Raw genomic sequence first — 23,400 nt, 5'->3', positions numbered from 1 at the left:
TGTGAATGATGCCAGCCTGTCACTGGGTCTTGCTGAGTCATTTAACTTGCCAAATAAATGGGTTTGAGGCAAATGTTGTTAGCTCATGTTAGCAGTCCACGCTCTGCCAGTTTTCCAAGTTCCTTCCTTGCATGCATACATTTTGCCATAAGATGAATTTAGACTCTTCTTTAGAATCTTCCTTAGACCGTGACACCAGGAACATTATAATATTATATTTGCTCATATGTTTCATGGGTTAGTTAGCCTTAACTGAACCTAATCTGAACCGCATTGTCAGGGATTGCAGCTGGTCTGTGAAATCCCTGGCTCCCTCAGCAGAGAACGCTAACCTTGAAAAGATTAGAGTGTATCTATGAGATAGGGAGTTCACATGGAGACAGCAGAAAGTTATCAACAAGTTTAAGGAGGTTTTGGCCATGGAGCAGGAACTGGCCAAGCTAAGAATCATCCAATCATAAATCTGTTACTAGCTACTGTCCTTTGTAGTGCTCACCAATAAGCAGCAGCCATGACGAGAAAAGCTCGGTATAAATAATGTACTTAGAGAACAATAAAGCAATTTCTGTTTGACTGTTATTGAAGCCTTCAGGAGTCGTGTCTGGCCTCCCGCACCATATCAGCTCAAGAGTCTAAAGTTAGTTTATAATCTCACACCACTGATGGGAATGAGGTTATTCACCATTTTCAGTGATGTAAATGCAGTAGGATCCAATCAACAAAAAACTGCTATAAGCTCATACAAATTTGTATTGTAATCTAAAAAACAGAGATTTACTACTTAGGTTGTCACATGTTGCTCTGTATTGTACTTCTCCAAATAATAAATTAAAAAGAAATCAAATGTGCCTTTGTATAGAGGGAATATTTGGACCATATTCATTAATAATCTCATTAAGTACTTTATAATCAGCTTATTATTCTGCTATGGCTAAGAACATTTTAGTCCACTTTTCTATGTAATGAATAGTAATTTCCCCCGTTTTTTTCACATTTAATTTAGACTGTAAACCATTTGAAACAAAAATCTTGTCTTTTTCTTTTTTAAATGTCTCTCAATTACTCCAAGTATCTATGGTCCTATGTTACTATTAAATACTGTATATTCATTCTTGAATATTTGGCCATATGCATTGCAGCTACATGCAGCAATAGCACGTTTTTATCCAGCAGAATACGTGAGTGCACCCTTTCTAACTGCATACTATTCTCTGGGCAGTGAGAATCTGCTCATGCTATAGAAAAGTATAGTTTTTTTCTTACAGTCTGGGAGGTAAAACCACTAAGAGAATTAGCTTTTGATTGGGCACTCTGCAAATTAAATGATCTCAGAAAACAGAGAAGTTGAGGAGATTGTGCTTTTTACATAAGTATCAAGACACATTGCAAACCTTTTTTTAATTAGAGGTTTAAGTTTTGTCCTCAACCCAAGCTACAGTTATATTTATTTATGTTATAATGCATGTCATTTTGTTAATGCTAGGAGTTGTCAAACAAAAGTATGCAACTATTCATATGCATTTTGAGCACAGTTGACGTAACAGGTATTTGTGTACAAAATGCAATTACCAGAACTCCAGTCGTGCTGAATAATAGAATATGTATGTGTAAAGATTGAAGGGAGCACTCTACTATTTAAAATGTTCTTTGTAGGTTCCTGAGGTGTTGCGCACTCACTAATTTGAAGGCATCGGTGAAAGACAATTAGAAAAATAACTTAATTGACAATCTGGACAATTGACAATCTTATTCTGTAAGACCCATGCTTCCACAAGTATGTCTCCTTCCCTCCACAGGGATGGAGATTAGGATTCTATGATTTGGAAGTAAATAATATAGCAAAGAGAAGGTAAGAAAGACGTAGATGCAATAGAATTATTTTGGTTTATCACTTGATGAAAGGGATCTTCTAGAAGAGTACTTGGATTTGGATAGAGTCACAGAATCATAGAATCACAGAATGCTTAAGGTTGGAAGGGACCTCTAGAGATCATCTAGTCCAACCTCCCTGCACACGCAGGGTCACCTAGAGCACGTGGCACAGGACTGTGTCCAAGCGGGTTTGGAAGATCTCCAGAGAAGGAGACTCCACAACCTCTCTGGGCAGCCTGTTCCAGTGCTCTGTCACCCTCACTGTTAAGAATTTTTGGTGCTTTGGTTTGTGGCCATTACCTCTAGTTCTGTCAGTGACCACCATTGAAAAGAGGCCAGCACCATCCTCCTCACTGCCTCCCTTGAGGTACTTACTTATAGACACTGATTAGATTAGAAATATCTTACACAAGAAAGTTACAGAAGTATCTGTAACTTTATGACAAAAATAATTAATACCAGAAATTCTGTTTTTATGGGAAATACAAACTTCCTACATTTGTGCTGCAAAAAATTCTGTTAATGATAGCAAGGATTTGATATTTTGGTAAGAGATGCATGAATTTCTTCACAAAATGATTGGTGAGCCAGCAAAAAAATAATGAAAGATGGGGTAAGCAGTTAAAACTGCGTAAATAAAAGGAAAAGAAGAAAAGAAACAGAATTACTGTGTTTCAGAGTTAGTTTTGGAGTGAAAGGAAGTAGAGGATTATTTTATTTTGTCTTAGTTTTAATTAGGAAAATAATTTTCAGGATCAAAATGTAGGCATGATGGATAATGGGAGCAAAGGTATGTAAATTTAAATTATTACATCTACAATAGAAGCAAATGTGAGACGTTAATGCTCTTACACTAAGGGGACTGGATGATCTTTGTTCAAGAACTTTGAAAGAGCTGGTACAGGCAATCTCGGTCTTGTAGTGAGGATTTCTAATAAGCTTATGAAACCAGGAATAGTATAATAGAAGAATCTTGGGGAAGCTGAAGTAGGAGAGGAATGCTTAAAAGTTTTAAGTTCAGAGCCTTTCTGAAACTATGAGAGGAAATAGAAAGTTTATTTACATCTGTGAAACTAGGCTGAGCAGGGGGTAAGATAAGTTCAATGACTGAATGCTTCTTTTAATGCTGTTATATAATTGATAACCCTTTTTCTGATATAAATTCAATATTGAAATGACTGGATTTTGCAGGCCTTAAAGTTGTTGAGATTATTGATAGTTTAATAATATATGATCTTTAAAATGTGTAATAATCTATAATAAATAATCCATTTAATAATTAAAACAGTACATAGTATTTTCATATTATAGATCATGATTATTCACTAGAAGTGCATCTAACTTGTATTCACTTCCTTATACTGCATTATAAATAGTACAGCAAAGTGACAATGTCAAACTGATATTTTTTCTCAACTTGTAAGTTTTATAGTGCAGAAAAGAGACATTTTCTTAAATGTTGTACCAAAGTGGTATTCAGTGTTGAATATTCAGTGGTATCCAATATCTGCCTTTGTTCAGGTCATTGTTTTAGAATTATCAGCTTCATGATGCAAGTCAATTCTTGTTTTGTATTAGGTATATATCCAAACAATTAAGTCAGTGTCAGCCCCATATTAAATAGCAAATATTTGAATAATGTGATATCTTACAGACATCTCAAGGTCTGCTTTCAATAATAAATAAGAAACCCAGGATACAGTAGGCAAAATGATTTATTAAATATGAGCTACTTTTACTTCATTAAGGACAAGGGTACTGGTGGGTCAGTAGGTAGGCAAAGGTAGGCAAAAGAAAGGCTCAGAGGAAGGAAGAGAGAACATAAGTATCTGAAGTTTCTATTTGCATCTCTTTTGCATAAAAATGGTTTAAAATCAAATAAACTTCCTGTTTATATTTGTAGAAAGATCTTTTAGGCATGTGGACCCTTTCTCAAACAAGAGTTAGAGATGAGTCTGTGAGCATGACCAGTGCTGCGCAATCTAGGCAGATATGCTCTTATGCAGCACAGCTATGGTTCTTTTTCCTCAGACACAACAGTTTTGAAGTATCAAGAACGGGACTCCTTCCCTTTAAATGAGACAAAAGGTGGATTAATGTCTGTAAGAGAGACTGACATTCTTGACCTGGAGATCCTTTGGCCTTAAAAAGGGCTGTGCCTTGGATGGAGAATGTTCTGGCCCAATTACATGAAGAGTTGAGCAGATCATTTTCTGAACCAAAGTTCAACAAAATAAGTTCTTTTCTTCTTAAGGGACAGTCACAACCTCTTAGTAACATTGCCTGATTCATGATTTTTGTTCAAATGTGAACTATGTGTTTGCTTTTATTAATTTTATTTTATTGTATTCATTTTGTGGAGATAATGATGGCTCAATCCCTTCTCTCTAGCCTTGAGGGCAAAGTCTGCCCAAAGCCTGCAGAGCTCTCATTTAGAACTTTTCTCTGTACAAATATGAGAAACATTTTTTTTCTGTGGGTCATTTCTCAGTTTAAATGAAAAATGTTTGGAATCATGTGAGGCTGTGTCAGAGCCCACCAGGAAGGTGTTTCAATATCATGACACCCAAGATTCATGATTTTTTCCTTGTGATATGGAATGAAGACATATAAAGATGTTTGAGAACGTAAGACCTGTGAGGGTGTTTTAAAAACTGTATGGGAGAATGGAAAGAAATATTGTTATTTGTACTGCTGACAAACTGACTCTAAAGCTACACAGGCTTTTCTTGCAGAAACAATGGTTAGGTTTACTCCAAAAGAGGGTCCAGTAGGGAGCTGATCTATGCAAAGGTAGATGACAGAGGAAATAGACCCCTCTGAGCAGAACAAACAAACAAACAGACAAACCTAAGTTATTTGGCTTGATGTACTCTCATGAAATGCTTTTATTGAGCTCATCTGATGAGGAGAATTTGTGCCTTCACTCAGTATGCTGTTATTATTTAACATAATTGCAGTGCACCTAATCATTCTTATGACTAAAGACCTATTGCTTGGATGATTTCCTTTAGCTGTGCGCAGTGGAATAAATTTCTTACCACTTCATTTATCAGGTTGGTTTTTTAGTCTATATACTTTTTCATGAAGAACTTACATTCAGTGGAGCCTGCCATTTGAAGTAAGGTGTAGAAAAGTGTTACAAGTGCAGGGAACAATCACCTCCATAGGAATCTGTGTGTTACTAGTATGCTTTCCCATTACTACAGATGAATATATTGGAGTGGCAATTCATTTTCAGGTCTTTGTGTTGGTTGTAAAAATGCATGCAAAGATGTCATGGCTTCATTTTTTACTTTGAGAGAATTTTCATATTTATGAACAATATCAAATTGACTCTATAAATCTTAAGAAACTCATTTGCAGCTTATTTAAATTAGCAACATGTGTTTCTCATGTTAGTCTGTATCACAAACTAACACAGTGACCCTCTTGCCCTCTGGCAGCATGTTTCAGGCTCCACAACCATTTGATTCTTGAGCGAATTTGAGTCCTTTTACAAAATTACCGATTCAGATGGTGAGTGTTTTGGTGAGTGACACCTGCTCAGAATTTATTGTCTGAGCTCCCCTGCTCATTTTGCATTCTGTCTCCAAAAAGTTACCATAGGTCATTGTCATTATTAACTATGATTAGATTTTTGTAGTATTATTAAGGGTAGGCTTTTCAGTACCTCTGTGTGATTTTAAGCATTAGCTTTACAGTTATGGATACATATTTTTCTCAGTAGATTTTGTACTGTCACCAATCAATTGGTTTATTGACTTTTGCCCCCTTTTTGTAAAAACAAAACTAATCAACTGATCTTTCCAGAAAATGAGTACTCTTTCCTTGTATGCAAGTCATATGTGCACCTGGAGCACTTTGTTTCTCATGACCTGTAAGATTTATTTTATATACTACTCTTATTGATTTTATATTTAAAAATCTGACAGTTCTAGAGCAGCAGTTTTTACTTTTCCCTTAGCTCTATTGTTTGGACTAGAGGGCAAACCTTTTCTCTGCTATCTATTACTGTATTTGCTGCTCTTAAAGGTGAAGAAAATACTCCTACAGGACTTCAGTTTAAAAGAACAGAGGTTAATTAAGTTTCTAGTGATAGTAATAGCAAATCTGACTGCTGTGGGAGGAAAAAATAATACATGAAAACTGAGAAATGAAGATGCAAAGCAGTCTTGCTCTTATTTCCTCTACCCCTCACCAAAAAAAAGTAGACAGAGAAAGGTCTTTGCAATTTGCAGTTCGTTGATAAGCTGATAAAAGCAAGATAAGCAGACACTCATCACTTCTTGGACACACGTTACACTGTGCATGTAGGAACACAGGATTCACAGGGTCTGTGAGGGAGAGAGAAAAGACAAATGCCCCTCACTCTCGCATCCCATGAGACCATTTACCTGGAAGAGAGAAGCACTGTAATCTGGTTTCTGCAATTTGCCTATTTTATTCACTTATTAATTTTGATGGAAAAGTCACTAGTAGACCTACTAAAGGTACTTGAAGCCTGGGACTATTCAGGTTTCAGCCTGCATCATTGGCAGATGGTGTTTCCTCTGGCTTTGTCGCTCTCTTCCTCTCTTCTATGCTTCTCTCCTCTGCCTCCCTTTCTCCCTCCAGCTCTTTCCAGGTCCCTCTTCCTCTCCAGTTCGTAAACCTAGGACAAAAGGACAAAAGGATGATGCTACTAAAGATAATGTCCCTAAAGGCTTTTAAATGTTGCGTTTTCCCAAGTGAGGTGATTAGGGAAATGCTACAGGCCTGAGCTGAAGGAACTTCAGAAGTCACCCTATACTAGAAATGTTACTTTTTTTTTTTTTTTTCAATTGGTTAAGGTTCCTGGTTTGAACTTGCCCTTCCTCTTGAAAGCCACAACTTCTATGTGTTGTTCTGTGTTAAGAGTTCTCTTAACTGCTATATAATGCTATGTAGCACCATTATATATGCCTACCTGCAACTCTGCTGCTGAATGAAACTGGTTGAGTCAGCGGATGTTACGCATTGTGCTGAATTTAATATTTATATACTAGTGAGCACCAGATAGATTGATTTCCTCCGGGCATTAAGATGCAGGAAAAGTTAGTCTGTGAACTTCAAGTGTTAGGCAAGTGTTGAGAAACTCTCTTTTTCAAGGTAGTTCAAGGCATTATGTGAATCTAGTAATGAAATTGGCAGTGCCTACAGGTATCTGGCAAGTATGCAGTTGTAGATACAACATGAAATAATAATGAAGGTGCAGATTTGTGCAGCATTTGGTGTACTAAATATTTCATAATAAGTGGCTCTAGTCTACAACAAGTAGGAAGGATCTCGATTAATTAGAGGTAATGTTTTAAAATATTCAGGTAAAGCATGTATCTAAGAGGCTGGTTCACACTCCCATGGTTTGTAACTCAGTGTGTCTATTTTCCTCTCCTGGCTGTATTTAAATGAGAAAAACAAAGCCTAACCTTCTGCAGAGTCGTTGCACACAAATGTCTCTAGAGCTCCTTTAAATTTTGAAAGCTGAAATATTTTGGTGCTCCAAGTCTCCAAAGTGTGGTACATGATGCACACAGTAATGCACAAGGTGAAGATGTGCGCAGCAGTACCAGTCCACTTCCTGCTCCTGAGTCAGAATAAATGCTGCTTCACTGTCCACACACTGTGACATTCGAAGAGCTGAATATTTTATTCCCTCTCCAAAATGGCATCAGCTGCACTGGGGCTAACTTGGGGTATTGTAGAACAGATCTGTGACAGCAAAAGAAGGAAGCTTGAGGAAAGAGGATCTATAAACACATGCAGTGCGGTGTCTTGTTGTGTTACGGCCGGTGCCCCCCGCCCCCTGATCAAACAGGGTTTTACGCCACGCCACGTTTTAATGTCATCACCGCTGTGGCAGCTGGCTCCCTACTGCAGGATTTCCTGCCCCAAAGGCCGGGGGTCACTTGAAGTTTAAAAGAGCCTTAGCGCAGCGGCATTAAAAACAAAAGAGGAGGGTAAGTAAAGCGCGGCTGGGGAGCGGGACGGCGCGGAGGCTCCTTTGGCACCGCGCAGGGCTGCGCTCGGCGCGGCGCCGGCTCCGCGGCCGGGCCCGCCCGGGCGGGCTCTGCTCTGCTCTGCGCTGCGCTGCGCGCGGCGGGGCGGGCGCGCACGATGCGCTGTGGCAGGAGAACCCACCTAGAGGGCCCCCTTGACGCCAGCACATCCTCTGGCAGGCAGCGCTCGCCGCAGCCCGAGCCCGGGCTGCTGCAAAGTGCCCCCGAGCCCCGCGCTCCGGGGCGGCCGCTGCGGAGCGGGGGAGCCAGGAGGCACCGGAGCAGCGAGCGGCGTCCCCGGGGTATGTTGGAAATCCTTGCGAGCAGCACGGAAGCCGGAGCCTGTTGCCCGCATTGCTTTAAAATCGCCTGCTCTGTCTAGCTGGGGCGCCAGAATCTTCCCAAGGATATATAACCACAACCTCCGGAGAGGGGACTGCTCTCTGGGAGCCGAATTGGGGGGAAAGGAAGAGGACGGCAGAGGAATAATGCATAGATAGCACGGGACTTGAAGCTGGGCTTGCTTTTGGCAAAATACAAAAGGATGCACATGGGTTTTATATATAGCATAACACCAAATTCGAACTAGATTCTGCAGTGAAAGAATCAATAGCTTAGTCATTTTACTTAAAGGGAGCAGACAACCTTGTTATGGGGCTGGGCTGCAAACATGAATTTGATCATAATATGATCCTATACTCACGATGATATCTAATTATAGTCCTGTCCTGCGGAGCAGAAAAAGCCTACTTCCTTCCTTCTTTCTTAGATGAAGAAATAATCCTGCAGAATCAAATTCAGAAAGAAGTTTGTTTTTGTTGTATGTGGTTATTAAACGTCATCCTGTTCCCTGGGCTTGCAATATCGGAAAACTGCATTAAAGTGATCGCTCATGAATATGTGTCTAAGAAAGAAGAAAAAGCAATATTCATTTCTGAAGGATAACATGGCAAAGCAATATGAAGTTATACATTTCCCCCTAACCACTGATCTGGCGTGGCTGGCAAGAAACTATCTTTTGACTAACCTTTTCCAACTGTCCAAAATGCTGCATATGAAGATGCTTTAATTCACATAAAAGTGCTTGGATTTTTATCAAGGCAAACTGCTGGCATCATCGCACAATTTCTGTATACTGATTAATTTAATATTTCTTAAGTAGCAAGTGAGGCATAAATGGATGGACACGTACCTAGAAAACCTTATAGTAAGTCTTTCTTCAGATCCTGGGCATTTTTATTTTTGTGGATTACAGTAGTTGCAATAAAACCTGCTGTTCGCTGCTCGTGCATTTGTTCTGGAATGCATCTATGAATACCATAACAGATAAAGCTGTCTGACAAGGAAACGCTAATGTTGGAAGATCTGTGAACATGATGCATGTGAATAATTTCCCCTTTAGGAGGCATTCATGGATATGGTGAGTAATCAATACATGTTACAGATTGTTAAACTCAAAATGCTTGTTTGCAAAATACTGTGGCAACTACCAGATGCTGAGTTTTTTCCTGTATTAATGCCAAATGAGGACTAAGTGGGCTATGAGTAAAATGAAAATCTGACAGAAATAGTGCTGATAAAGTAATACGAGTTTGTTATTCCTTTGCCTTTACAAAACAGGCAAGTCATAAAAATAGTATTGTGGTAGTCATGTTTTATTATTCATATGGTAAAAGACTTTTGAGCAGGGAGACATATTTTCTTTCTTTCTGAAAGGAACACTTCTTTGCAGTGCTTTCTTAGCATTACTTGGAGGTATTGATGAAGACTTATTTTCTCCATATGATAATGCATTGTTTGCCATGTAATTTATTTCTTTATTTGTATTTGAAAAAATGTTCATTCATATGATAATTCAGTAATGTTTGATGAATTTTGTATGATAGGTTTTCAAATGAGGCTGTTTGAAAGACAATCACATAGAATTAAAATCTATTTATCATCATTAAAACATCTGTTTCCTCTTTAAACCACAGGCATCTGTAGTTCTTGTTCACTGAGCAATCCTGCTTTCAAACTTCTTCCCACTGTATTATAGTAACTAACTTGCTTATAAATTCTACCAGTGGTTATTGCATCATGTCATGCTCCTTACGTTGGAATTTATGTGTTGATAAGTGTTTAAAGGATATTAACTTAGGAAAAACACTTCCACATAAAATTTTTGCTCTTTGACTATATCAAGAGTCTTTTAAAATATTAAAAATAAGTGTGTTTTAGAAGCCAGTTTATCACATTTACATTCAGGTTGAAGGATTTGCTTCAGTATGCATGTTTGTTTGACAGATTTCTCCCTTAGTATATAGTCAGCTTGTATATGTAACTAATTTGCAGAAGAATGCGAGACAGAATTTTCCCTGGGAAATGTGCTAGCTAAGTTCCCGAAGCCAAGTTCTTTTTATGGCATTTCCAAGTTGCATTTAAGAATAACAGCATAAAATTGAGGAGCTGGTGCCTGGCAGCACCACCGCTCGCGTCACCGAGTGTCATTTGTCAGAGGCAGCCGGCTCCTCGCGAGGACCAATGGCAGGGCCAGCGCGCGGCTGCCAGCCCGGGGGGGAGCAAGGGGGTTGTGATGCCCTGGCGACTCACTTTCTGTTATTGCTTAATTTTTAATAAGCAATTAGTAGACACAGTCTCTCCTTTTATCACATTCTTTTTTTTTTTGTAGCCTTTTATTCTGCCTTTCTATAGGATCATTTGAGTTTATGTAAAATCCTTCTGTTGGCATCTTCAAAGCATAACACCTATAGGCCTTTTATATTTAATAAATAATTTTATATTTAACATAGTATAGTCTTTCTGTCCTGGCAGCTTGTTTAGCAGAGCGCTGGGAAGGGTACTGCAGCCCACCCCTAAACAGGAAAGCGCAGCCATTGTCTTCGAAGAATTTGGCCTACTTCTGGTTTTTAATAATTTAGACTATTTGGAGAATGTTTTAACCCCTTAGTTTCATTTGTATCAAAAGCATTTTCAAGCAGCACTTTTTGAAACCTGTTGAAAGGGATCTTTGAAAAACCAGCTGTTTGTATTTACTGCCTAATGGACTCTTTTGTGGTACCACCAGCAAGTGCCCATTGCCCAGGAGCAACTGGACAGTAAAGTGGTGCCTGTGAAAAGCCATGAAAACTGTTTTGGGATCTAGGTATAGTATTGTAAAGGAATCAAGCTGTATCATGCATTTTAGACCTTTGTTTAGTGTTTAAATGTTTTTAGCCCAGTGTTGTTCATCTTGACACACATAGAATTGGCAAATTTGCTTATTCATGCTACAGTAGGTCTGTAAGCAGTGTTTATGGCTCACAGAGTTTTAAGTTGCCAGTCAGTTTTTTAAATCAGAACTTCCACAAATTATTCATTGCCTATCAGGCATGCCAGGCTTTTTCACTGTGAACTGAAGCTGGCATACAGCTTTAGTCTTCTGTATGTACATAACCTCACCTTGTGCTCCTTTGTGATGTCCATTAGAGCATGATAATGAAAATAAAGGAAAAGATATCCTTTTTGGGATCCCGTAATGAACATTAGTGGGTTAATAACTTTTCCTTGATGCTGATACAATGCATCGAACATGGTTTGTAGCTAGCATCTTATTATTTCTACTAATATATTACATAACCTTTATTTGCAGAACCCAGTATTTCAGAAGTAGGACTAGTTGTTTTATATATATTAGACATTGTTTTTTGTACTGTGCATTGTGTTTTGCACAGCGCTTTCATGTGATAGATCCTGCTTTTCTCAAATGGAATATGGGGAAGGAGAGGGGAAGATTAAAAATGAAGCCATTTGAAATTGAATTTTTGTACAAGCTATATGTTCCAGAGCCCAGGGAATGCAATACGAGCAAGGTAATGGGTCTCTTTCTGTGTATTTGGCCCTGGATGTGGGTTTTGAGCAGAATATGACTGCCTTGAGAGAAGGATTTGACTGTGAGCCCACAAGCCTGTAGACATGTATGGAGAATTCCAGTCTCTGAAGACCCTGTTTTATGACGGGTGCTAACTGACTATCAGCGTATTGCTGATTACTGGCAAAAATAGCTACAAAATATTTATGTTCCCTGTCAGGACAAATAGCATCCGAATTGTCTTGGATAGTTTACAGAAGAATGTATCAGAGGTGATTTTGTAGTATACAGAGGTGGTTACCAGCAACTGGTTTCAATAGCCTATAGTGTAAAATATGCAGAGTACGTATGATTAGAAAGGTTTGGTGGTTGTGGTGTCCCAGATGAGGATAAAGTGAGTTCTAGTAGCAATGAGAAACATTTATGATCATATTAAAGGTGGAATAGGATGTTATAACTATTTATCACATCAGAAACTTCATAACAAGTTATGCATTAACAGCAGGCAGTTTACTGCCATTCAAACTGGAAACAAATTTAGCAATGTTTACTGTCAAATTGTATAACCTAGTTTTCCTTTCCATTACATGTTATCCGCCCTTTTGTTGCCAAACCAAATAGAGATAATCACAGTGTTCAATTTTGGCTTGCCTAATTGGATAAACAAATATTGTACATATTTTCTAGTTTTACTGTAAGAAAAATAGGAGATGCAAACATCTGTATATAAAAATGTCTATCTTGAAACTGTCAAAGATTAGAAATTAATCTGCTGGTCAACATACTAGCTTTTCAGAGTAAAAAGCGTAACCGAAGTCATCGTGACTCTTTTCTGACAGTTTTCTTACTATTGAGATCAAATGAAATTTAATCTGGATGTCAAGCCACTGGATAAATAAATTAAAAAAATCCGTTCTTTTTAATCTCACAATATGAGTATGAATATCTACTTCATTTGATCATTACTCTTCTATGTGCTTCATCTAATGCAAAAAAAATGTGGGTGCATTGACTGCATGTTGTCATTTTCTGTACACTAATTTGATGACTAACTAGCTATTGAAAAGCACCTTAGCCAATCGCTGAAATAATTCAATTTTTGCTAAGGTTCTGTCTTCTCTTTTCTCCAGTATTGTATAGTGATCTTAAACTGTTTGTCTGCACATTTTATAGACCCACCTCCTCGGCCATGTCTTGCTGTCAGAGTAGCTCAGCTTCCCATTGTTATGGAGGTTCTTCCATTTTCTGAGATTGAATATATAGCCATGAAGAAAAATGAAAGAAAATGAGGATCTTGATGCTAGTGCATGAAATAAACTTTGGATATGATCTTAGGACATACTGAGTCCTCAGCTCACTAAAGAATCTCTGGGGACTGAGTCTGACAAAAATTGTATGAGACTCACCTCTTCTCATGACTTCCGTCTATGACAGAAACCAGAATGAAATGCTTCACCCAGGTATTCACTCATTTGTTTGTTCCAAAATATTTTTGCGTATTTTATAATGGAATAAAACAATGATCTGCTTTTCAGCCCAGTATTTAAGTAGACTTTAGATATTTTTGACTTCAGACATTAAGCTACAAACTTGTGGAATATCTCAACTCATCTTTTGGAAATCAAGATCTAAAATTGAGTTTGCAAGAAAAAAATTATAAGAAGTTGTTAAACTGAGAAGAACTCATCTTAAAGCTAAAGAAGTTGGCAATCTTCTGTTGCCCGTAGGTTTTCAGAGTACTGCTAAATATGAAAAGTCCTCTTATTTTCTGTGTTTTTTATGCTGAATAATAGGTGCTATTTTTCATCAGGCATTGCTGAAGTTTATTGCTCATGTTAGGATCAATGCAGTAAGATTTATATACTGAATGAAACAAGGTATAGGTGGCCCTCATTTTTTGGTTTTCAAAAGCCTTTTCTGTCCAGTGGCAACTAACTGCAGGTTAATTCAGAAGGTTTAATGTCTTCAAAAATGTTATTTATTTTTCTATCTTTTGCAATTAGGGCAAAGATTTATTAACTTATAATTTGTATTCATAATGCTTTTACATTCTGTAATGCCTTCCTCAGGAAAAGACAAAAGTGTTCTAGAAATACTAGATACCTGTATCTGACAACACTTCTCATGTGTACGTTAGATATGTATCTTACTATATTTTTATAAATCACATTCCTCACGAGTGAAACACAGATAGTCTTCCAAACAGTAGCTGTGATGCTTTTACATGCAAAATTCTTTGCAGAAAAGGTAGTTTAACCAGATGAGTTGAGACCAACTGTGTGATTGCTCAATCTGGCAGTCCCAAACAGATGACTATCCTATTGGCATTTTAATCTCTTGTTCCAAAATAACCAGATCATTTAAATTGTGCTTAGGTCAGTAATCCATTCAAAAAAATGGATTTATAATTCAAAAAAATGGATTTATAATCCATATTTTTGAAAAATGATCCAACTATAATTTTGTATCTTCAAAATGTAGTATTTCCAATATGCAAGAATCTGGGATAACAATTTTCCTTGTTAAGGCCATGAATGGAAATGTCCTGTGGGATCTGCCAAAGTCTACCTTTGAGTTTCTTTTCTCAGCATATTCTCTGAGCATATCTCTGCAAAGTTAGTACTTATATCCTCTTTTTTTGCTTATATATTTATGCTTATGTATTTATATAGTGTGTTTGTATTTTATGTATACATACATACAGGTATGGATACATATATTGTTGTTAGCAATTGTAATGTAGTTTTGTATGCCAGCTTTGTATATATGCATCAAAATGATCTGGAGGTGTAACTGAATTCTGAACTGCACTGACTTTTTCAAAGTCTCCCATGAAAATATTGAATATACTTGCCTTTACTTACTGAAATGCAACTGGTCAACAGGATAACTGACAGATGAGTTTTGACTGTAGATCGCAGTCCATATAACCCACCTTTTTGCTAGTCATTTTTAGACCCAGGTAGAGTCAAATGTCAATCGAGTCAAAGTAGAATATCCTGCTTTCTCTGAATAAAGCATGGACAGTGCAAATAATCCACCTTCCTGGATTTTGTCTTTCTTCAGAACTCAAGTCATAGAATTACAACCTAAATTTAAGCTTGTTTTGCTCTTAAAAATTCTTTCTTCACAGCTAATGTATTTCCTCTGCTGTCTTTTTAGTCTCATCTGGTCAAAGAGAGGTGCCTTCTCTTCTACTTTGGCTAGGGCTAAGCTATACCTGCGTTTTGACTCAGCAAAAATTACCCTACAGCTCTAACTCTAAAATAATGCTTTAATAATGAATAAAAAGTTCAGTGTTACTATTATTAAATTATTTTTATTAAATATTGCATATAACTGATATTGATTCATTTGGAAATGATTTTGTAAGTAGATTTTTAGATACTGATATTTCTAAACTCTCCAGTTTGAGCTGGACGAGCATGGGTTTTCGTTCATAGACTAGATCACTTCAAGATGGGAATTTGGCTACTATTGGGAAAAGTCATTATATTTTTTAACTTTCTGAGAAATTAGCAGGTCTGCTTAATATTCATGTATTTAATGTTTGGAGATACAAGAAAAGAATTGTTCAGATGTATACATGAGGACTGACTGTTTTGTTTGGTCTTTTCAGTATAGATCTTTTCATTTGGGCGGGGTGAGGGCAGAGAGGAACTACTGGAAATGTTACAAGCTCAGAATTACCAAGCTAAAGAACATTGGCAAACATATATAACTTACAGCTTATTATAATATGATAACATTAAAATATAAATGGTTGGGTTTTACTTGTGCACTATGTTAAATGACTCTCTTAACATGAATAATAATTAGATTACAGTATTGCCTGCTGAAAGCTGAACTGAATACATAACATTTGATGTTTTTATGTGACTGAATTAACTCTTTGATAATAACAAAACGATCTAAGTTTTTTTTTTTTTAATGTTAGCTGGAAAGGAGACACTAATATTTCCAGTGAAATCAATTGGTTAGTTGCTTTTAATAAGTGCAATAATTTTCCCTTTATGACTCACTCCTTGGAAGTAGCAAAAGAGAGTATGCAAAATTCGTAATTTTAAAGGAGAGGATAGAACCATGTACAATGCCTGAAAGAGGACTGAATAATTTTGCATGGGAAAGGAGAGACTTCTTCTATGCAGGTCATCCGTCTGTATATTTCTCTACTTCTTTTAAAAATAATTAAGTTGATATTTGTGAATTACCTTGAGAACTCGTTACTATTTCTCATTAGTGATATGGAAAGCATTTTGCCTTATTTAAGCAGAAATCCTCTTTCTATTGAAAATTGATTAAAAGAATACTTGAATATTAATGATATTCAAACACTGGAAAGCAACAAGGATAATGAATATATTTTAGTACTCAAATACAGCCTTTCAGTGGGAACTATATTTCTTTTAGTTTGTTTATTTAGGTGAGTTAATTCCCTATCAAAAGGAAGGTCTCTCTTCCTATTATTCATAACTTCTACTTTGTGATATTATTCAGAAATTTTACAGAAAAGTGGAAGGTTTCTGTTTTTTTTTTTTATTTATTTTTTCTTAGGCATCATGGCTTCTTATTCTCAGTTATCTAAAGCAGTTGCTTTATTATATTATTTTGTTTTGCAAAATTATTTTGCCTTAATTGTGTTATTTTGATATGACAGATGACAGCTTGTCCCCTTCAGGAAAACAGATAATTCTTGCTGAGACTGAAAGATATGATCCTAGCTCTTCCCATCTGCAATGAAATATAGCTTCCTGATTTTATGATTCTTGAAAAGTGCTCATGAAATTAACTTTGCTCACTAACAAATGGTCTTTTATATTTGATCTGAAGTATAGATGCATTTTTAATGTATGAATAATTAAGTATTAGATCAGTTAACTGTGTTTATCACATGGATGTAACTCCAGCAGAGTGCTTTGTGTCCTCCAGAAGTTGCTGGGCTTAACAGAGAAGTTCTTTGGTGAAATTCTCTGCTTATACTGCGTAATCAAATGGTCTTTAGATACTTCATGTTGTGTCCTTGCATCATAATATTTTATAGTGTATTTCTTTCATATCTCTTTCTTGTTATTATTGCATTTATTTTTCTTTACTATTTGTTGGAACAGATTTTAAAGAATGAGGTTTTTAGCATCATTTTTAAGAGTAATTTCTGTTGATGTCAATTTGCTCTGAATTATTCACAAGTAATTCAGAGCTTTCACAGTCTAACTTCCTTTAACTAAAAAAAAATATATTTGTAATGTGCCTTGCAGATTTAGAATTGGACCTTTTAAGGTGAAATAGTCTTTCTGATTACTGTCAGTTGAAGCATCAGTGGAAGTTCTTATACAACAGCAGCATATGTATGTGAATCCTAGGGAAGAATTGTTGCAATAGTTGGCTTAATTTATCTTTTGGACTCAACTTTTTTTTTGAGAAATAATGGCTTCAGGGAAGTGAGTAGATTTTGATTATTAATTAGTTAATGACAGCATTATTTTCTTTATATTTCACTTAAATTCCCAAGTTAAAAAAAGCAAGTTAGCTATAGATTTGTTTTGTTTTGATTGCTGCTTTAGTTAAGGGAAAAAATGATTGGGTGGTCCTGGATCTTATTGTTGGTACTTAAAACACATCTAGGTCTAAGGTTTTAATGCATGTGAGACCATTTGCGAGATTTTACTTTCCTAGTGTGTGTATTTAATTTACCTTCCAATTTTACTCCTTTATATAATTCATCTTTAAGTGTTAAAATGAAAAAGGAATAAGCCTTTTTTCAGAGGCTTTATTTAATTCTTAAACTTGGATAGGGATTTTTTATCCTGTGCATTTCAACTCAGGGAGGATTCAGATTTCCCAGCACCTTGCTGAAATCTGTTACTCCATTGTTTCTGCCTAAATAGTATCATTTCCTTCAATAGATTATATGACAGAACTGCTTTAACAGTTCTTTAATCCTGGCCTGTAAACAGTAGATCTGAACAGTTAGAAACCATTCAATTTAGCCATACTACTTCATTTTCCTGCACTGTAGTTTGCACCCATATATGTCATATCATATGAAACTTTTTTCACTTGGCATCCTATTACTTCAGTGTTGTGATATCTTATCTTCTACTAGAAAGTCTAGGCTCCAAACAAAACAAAACAAAACAAAAAACTATGATAGTAGACACTAAGGATGATGATAGGAAAGTCATTTTCCAAAGAGCCCGTGTAATAAATAGGTATGGTGAATTAAAACCATCATTTTTTCCTATCTCGTACTTAGAGAATTGATAAGAGGAAACTATACCTGGGAAAAATGGGAGATGAACTCAGATATCTTTTGAGTGCCAGGCTGTGCCATACATACAAACATATTTCATGTAAAAGCTAAAAACTACCTAGGTCTTAATCCATTTATTCTTTTGTATCCATTCAACCTTTCTAAATCCTTTTTCTCTAATGTTATTAGAGAGTGGAGTTTTCTTGAGTATTTTCTAATAAAAAAATGTTGAAATGGAGCGTCAGTGAAAATTACAGTTTTACAAGCGCCTTTTCCTTCTCTATTATTGTTTGGGATTTTGTTGCCAAGTGGCCTCAATGTTCTGGGTAAAGCAGCTCTTTAGTGCAACTAAACAAATCTCCATAAAGAATTTCTTAAGTCCCTTGAATAATTACGATAGAAAGTGGTCTCTGTCTCCTGAAAGGATGGATATTCCCTACCAGATTTGTACTGTGAGAGTACCTAATAATAATATAATCCTAACACTGTTTTTCTTTGCCTACTTTCAATGCAAGAGCATTTGTAATATCCAGCTAACAAATATTGAAATTACCCTTTCCAAAATCATGAGAATTTTAAGGGGTGATTAGTTGGAGGCATTAGGGTGCTTGGTTGGTTTTCTGTATAATGAATGTTTTGAAACTTTGAATACTGTGATGTTTAAATTATTGCATAATATGTTGGTGAGTTATATCATATACAAGAACTTCAGCCAGGGCAAATCTCTGTATGCTGTACAATCATCACAACCTAATCATATTTGCTCCTGTAGCATTGCTATTTGCAAGTAGATGTGGCTTGTGGCAAAGTGACTACAACTGGGAATACCACACTCATAGAAAGGTATGCATGCTGAGCCACAGCTGAACTAATATATGGCTATTTATGGCAACCAAGCAGGAATCAGAGATTAAGTCATAATAAGGTAGGGATTGTACCAGCTAGAGGCTCATTCGTTCCATAAAGTAGAAGGATTTTAGAGAAGAAGATTTTAGTGTGTTACTTATCCCCTGAGAAGTGAATATCAATAAAAGTTTTCAGAGTTTGGAATAACATAAATTTTTGAACCATCAGCATGCAAAGTCTTAAAAGATGCACCAGGATCAGATACTCAGGTCCTTATCTGAATAATCATTTAGTAATAATATTCATGTAGTAATAATAATAATCAGTAATAATCATCATTATTTTTCTGAGAGGCAATATGTACACACTTTCTGAAATAGAAAGCATGTTAATGTTTCAAGATATCTTTGTAATTTCAGGATATTCCTTTTTAAATAGTTCTAATCAGATAGGTGATATTGTCTGCAAAAGTTCATTAAGGAGAATGAAAAGGGATAATAACCCTGTGCCTTTTGATGCTTCAGGATTTTTTTTTCAAATTATATGCCAGTGCATTATGTACGGTTGTTTTAAATAAAGATTTTTGTACTTGAAAAATATGCAAAACCTAAGCATACTTGTGACGATGAGTTTCAGCTGATCACTTTCTAGAAACTCTCTCAATATATTCACAAGTATTTTGCTGCATATGAGTAGGGGGCAGAACATAGATCAGGAAAAAAAAATGACTTGGAGCCTATATTTGAGTATGTAACTACTATTGTGTTAGTTTCATTTTTTTGCTAGTTTCTCAAGAAAATAAGACATGTGGGACCATACTTATCTGTCACTTTCCCTTACTTTCTAACTTCTGGACCTGTTGCCAGATTTCAGCAAAATTTCAGGAGGATAGGAGCTTTGAATATAGGAAGTTTTTACGGTAAGAAGTTCTTAGAAACTGGCGCTGGTGAGAATGTGACTTGGGCCTGTGAAGGAAGGGTTTCTGTGTCCTGCTTGTTGAGCTCCTGGGTGGCCAAGCAAAGCCCTGCAGCCCTCCTGGGCACCTGTGACTCTTGTCACTTCTTCACTCAAAGGAGAGTATTGCAGGTTGGGTCACCATGACAGAGACTCTGGCTAAGGCTTCCTGCTCTTCACTGAATCACCAGTTATTGAAATCCAGGTTTCTTGTAAAAATAAAATCAATGAAGTCTGTGTATGTGTAGCAACAGTAAAGTGAAAGAATCTTCCGTGCAGGCATGCTGAAGGTAGTGTGCATTTTTGATAAGCCAGTGTGTGTGCTAGCCAATGGTTTCCATCTATAACATCTTATTCTGAGCATTTTCAAAAGCATTTCATTTGGATCATACCTAACTAACCTCTGAATGTGAGAGAGAATTCGTGTATAAAATCAAGACTATTGGCTATTCTAGCTGTGCTGTTTTTTTGTTACCAGTTGCATAGATAAGTGAAAACCTCATTAACCATAATGCCATAATATTTTCCTTATTAAAAGTATATTCAGTATTTTAACTGACAGTTATGGATAGCATAGACTTAGATAATTAGAAGCATATTTAAATTTCTAAGAATAATTTCTCCTTTCTACCCACTCATCCATGCTCTAATGCCCTAAGAAAACTGAGTATTCAAGATGCATCAGTTTTAGCTTTTATGACTGTAAGTTGAGGACATCAATACAGTTGGAAAGGGATTTGCATTAATAACAGTCACCACCATGGGCCTTAAGAACTGTCATATCCCCGATATCAAAAGAGACTTTGATTTCACTGTACTCATCCATGTAAGTTTGAGCAGTCATTAATGTTGGTTAGGGAATACCTTTAAGAATGAGCAAATATTGTTGCATGTCTAAAATAATAAAGAAGTCATTTTGTCTGGTTTCTGAGTCTTTTGTAACATTGTGTATGAGAAGTAGATATAGACTCTTATGAAGCAAGGATCAAAGATTTTTTATATGTAGATATTTAGGAATGGATAGAATTTTATTTTAGGAGAAAAAAGTATTTCATTTTGTTGAATTTTGGTTTATTTATAATGGAAGTTAGGACAGGGAATGGAATGAAACAAATCCCATAGAGCATATCTCACGTCCAGCATTAGATATGTGATTTTGCATTGGTTTTCAGTTCTGAACTTCAGAATTTCTTATGTGTGGTGAATGTAAATGCCAAATATCAGAGCGTTATTCGGCATATATAAAGATGGAAGAGGTTGCAGATTCTAAAAGTTTTTGTTAAGAAATGAATTCTAGGAAAGCTGTTCTTTATATAATTTGATTCAGATAGGAAGAGCAATGTCGTGCTTGTAGATCCTTCAACTTTGCAGAGCTTTAAGAACAAGGGTTTTTTTAATCTCTTTTTTCTGATATTTCCATGGTAGAGAGCCATATTGTGAAACAGGATAAATCAATAGATGGGTTTTTATTACTATAATTAACTCAAAATTGGTCATGAATATGGTGGGATGACATGGCCTGCGATGGGATTGAATCACTCAGAATATTTCTTAAATTTCTTCTTAGATTTTTTATATTGGTGATTGAATTTGTTTAACTACATTCTGTGTCACTTTAAGAGTATAACTCATGTTTGGATATCTTCTGGAAAGATAACTGCAGTTCAGCTGCAAGTTATGTGTATCATCTTCTACAGGTTCAGCTATATTTGGCTGTAACTGTTATCAAGAAATGGCATCTTTCACTTCTGAAGGCTAAGATTAGTAGTAACAGGGAAAAAGCAGAATTGTTTTAGCGGTGCAATTATTAATTATATTTACTGTGATTCCTTTATTGTGTCTGTTACTTATATACATATATAAAATGTGTAAACATAATATTTCATTTATTTTAAACTATTTTTGCTACCTTTTGGCATTCTTATTCCAATTTTGTTATTGATGTTCTCCTTTCAAAATAAGTATTAGTTATTTATCTATATGAAAATATTTTAATAGTTATCATCTTACTGTTGTTATAATGACTAAAATGAGGAAACTGTGGTCAAAACCCTGCTCCTCTACTCAGCCCTGGTGAGGCCGCATCTGGAGTACTGTGTCCAGTTCTGGGTTCCTCAGTACAAGAGGGATGTGGAGCTGCTGGAGAGAGTCCAGTGCAGGGCCACAAGGATGATCAGGGGCCTGGAACATCTGCCCTATGAGGAGAGGCTGAGGGAGCTGGGCCTGTTCAGCCCGGAGAAGAGAAGGCTGAGAGGGGATCTAATCAGTGTCTATAGGTACTTCAAGGGAGGCAGTGAGGAGGATGGTGCTGGCCTCTTTGCAGTGGTGGCCACCGACAGAACTAGAGGAAATGGCCACAAACTGAAACACCAAAAGTTCCACAGGAACTTAAGGAAAAATTTTTTAACAGTGAGAGTGACAGAGCACTGGAACAGGCTGCGCAGAGAGGTTGTGGAGTCTCCTTCACTGGAGATCTTCAAAATCTGCTTGGACGCAGTCCTGTGCCACGTGCTCTAGGTGACCCTGTGTTTGCAGGGGGGTTGGGCTAGATGATCTCTAGAGGTCCCTTCCAACCTTAAGCCTTCTATGATTCTGTGATTCTATGATTATTCATCTAATAACAGATCTAGCAGAATGTAACTGATACATGTGGAAAACTCTTGTACCAAGTAGCCTTATTCAATTGTAGTGGATAGTGTATTCTCTGAAAATGTGCTTTCAGTCAAAACAGCACATTTAGCTTAAATTGCATAAATAATTTCAACTTGTAAAAAAAGTGACACCTTTTATGGTGATACCAAGTTCATGTTAGAGGTTATGTTCTGAAAGCATCCCCTTTACCTGAAAGCTCACCTAGTCCTATAGTTAATTTTCCCCCACCCCGTAGTCCTGGAGAGTGCACTAAACACTGGTCTTTGTAGTAATCAGATGCAGCTTTGGATTTGCCCTTTTTTTCTGAGCTGCTCTTTTCCATGGAGCATTCCCACAGTAGTTCTATATCATGGCAAATAGGAGTTTTTCTGCCAATAGGAGCTAGATATACACCCTATCAAATCATGGGAAAGGTCTTTGATAAAACATAGTGCCCAGCAACTTCCTTGATGAGAAAAACATATTAAAATAATCTATGAATAAACTAAATTTACTTTTTTTTTTTGGATAGCTGAATAAAAAATCTAGTTATTTGCAAACTTCTGCATTTTCCAGCTAGAGGGTAAAATTCTTACTGTTATGGATCATAAAACCAGTGCACAAACAGGCACAATTAGGTTCTAAAACTGGATATAACTTTGGCAGTTTTGAATTTAGCTATGCTGATTACATAATCTAAATATTTTCAACTTGATCTGTTATGTAATAGGTCTATAAAATAGTGTGACTATAATATTCTATTAACTAAAACAAAAACTATGCAGTATGTTTAATATCTGTGGATCTAATAAAGATCTAATAATTTAATCATTTCTGTTAAATTCTGTACTGTTTACAGTGTGGCTAGACAAAGTGCATCTTGCTTCTAATTTTCTGATTTCTAATGTTTACTAAGAAAATAAGTAATTGAAATAGCCAGATAAATCTATTTCTCTAACATGCTAAACAGATGTTACCAA

At 36.3% G+C, this 23,400-nt stretch overlaps 1 protein-coding gene across 3 annotated transcripts in view; it reads left to right on the top strand.

Moving 5' to 3' along the window:
* Positions 1 to 23,400, top strand: part of LOC104574775 (3',5'-cyclic-AMP phosphodiesterase 4D) — a 345,941-nt gene that overhangs the window by 90,894 nt on the left and 231,647 nt on the right. Inside the window, exon 1 of one of the 3 annotated variants that reach the window (XM_088523265.1) lies at positions 8,979 to 9,309. The exons of the other annotated variants lie outside the window; for them this stretch is intronic. Coding sequence (XP_088379391.1) covers positions 9,263 to 9,309 — 47 coding nt within the window. The 5' untranslated portion in view covers positions 8,979 to 9,262. Of the gene's footprint in view, positions 1 to 8,978; positions 9,310 to 23,400 lie in introns of those variants that run through there. 3 annotated transcript variants of the gene reach the window in all.

The sequence above is a fragment of the Tinamus guttatus genome, unplaced genomic scaffold (assembly GCF_059628265.1).
Source record: "Tinamus guttatus ecotype Peru unplaced genomic scaffold, ASM5962826v1 Tinamus_guttatus_pri_ptg000173l, whole genome shotgun sequence".
NCBI classification, from domain to species: domain Eukaryota; kingdom Metazoa; phylum Chordata; class Aves; order Tinamiformes; family Tinamidae; genus Tinamus; species Tinamus guttatus.
This window is presented reverse-complemented; position numbering and strand designations above follow the sequence as displayed.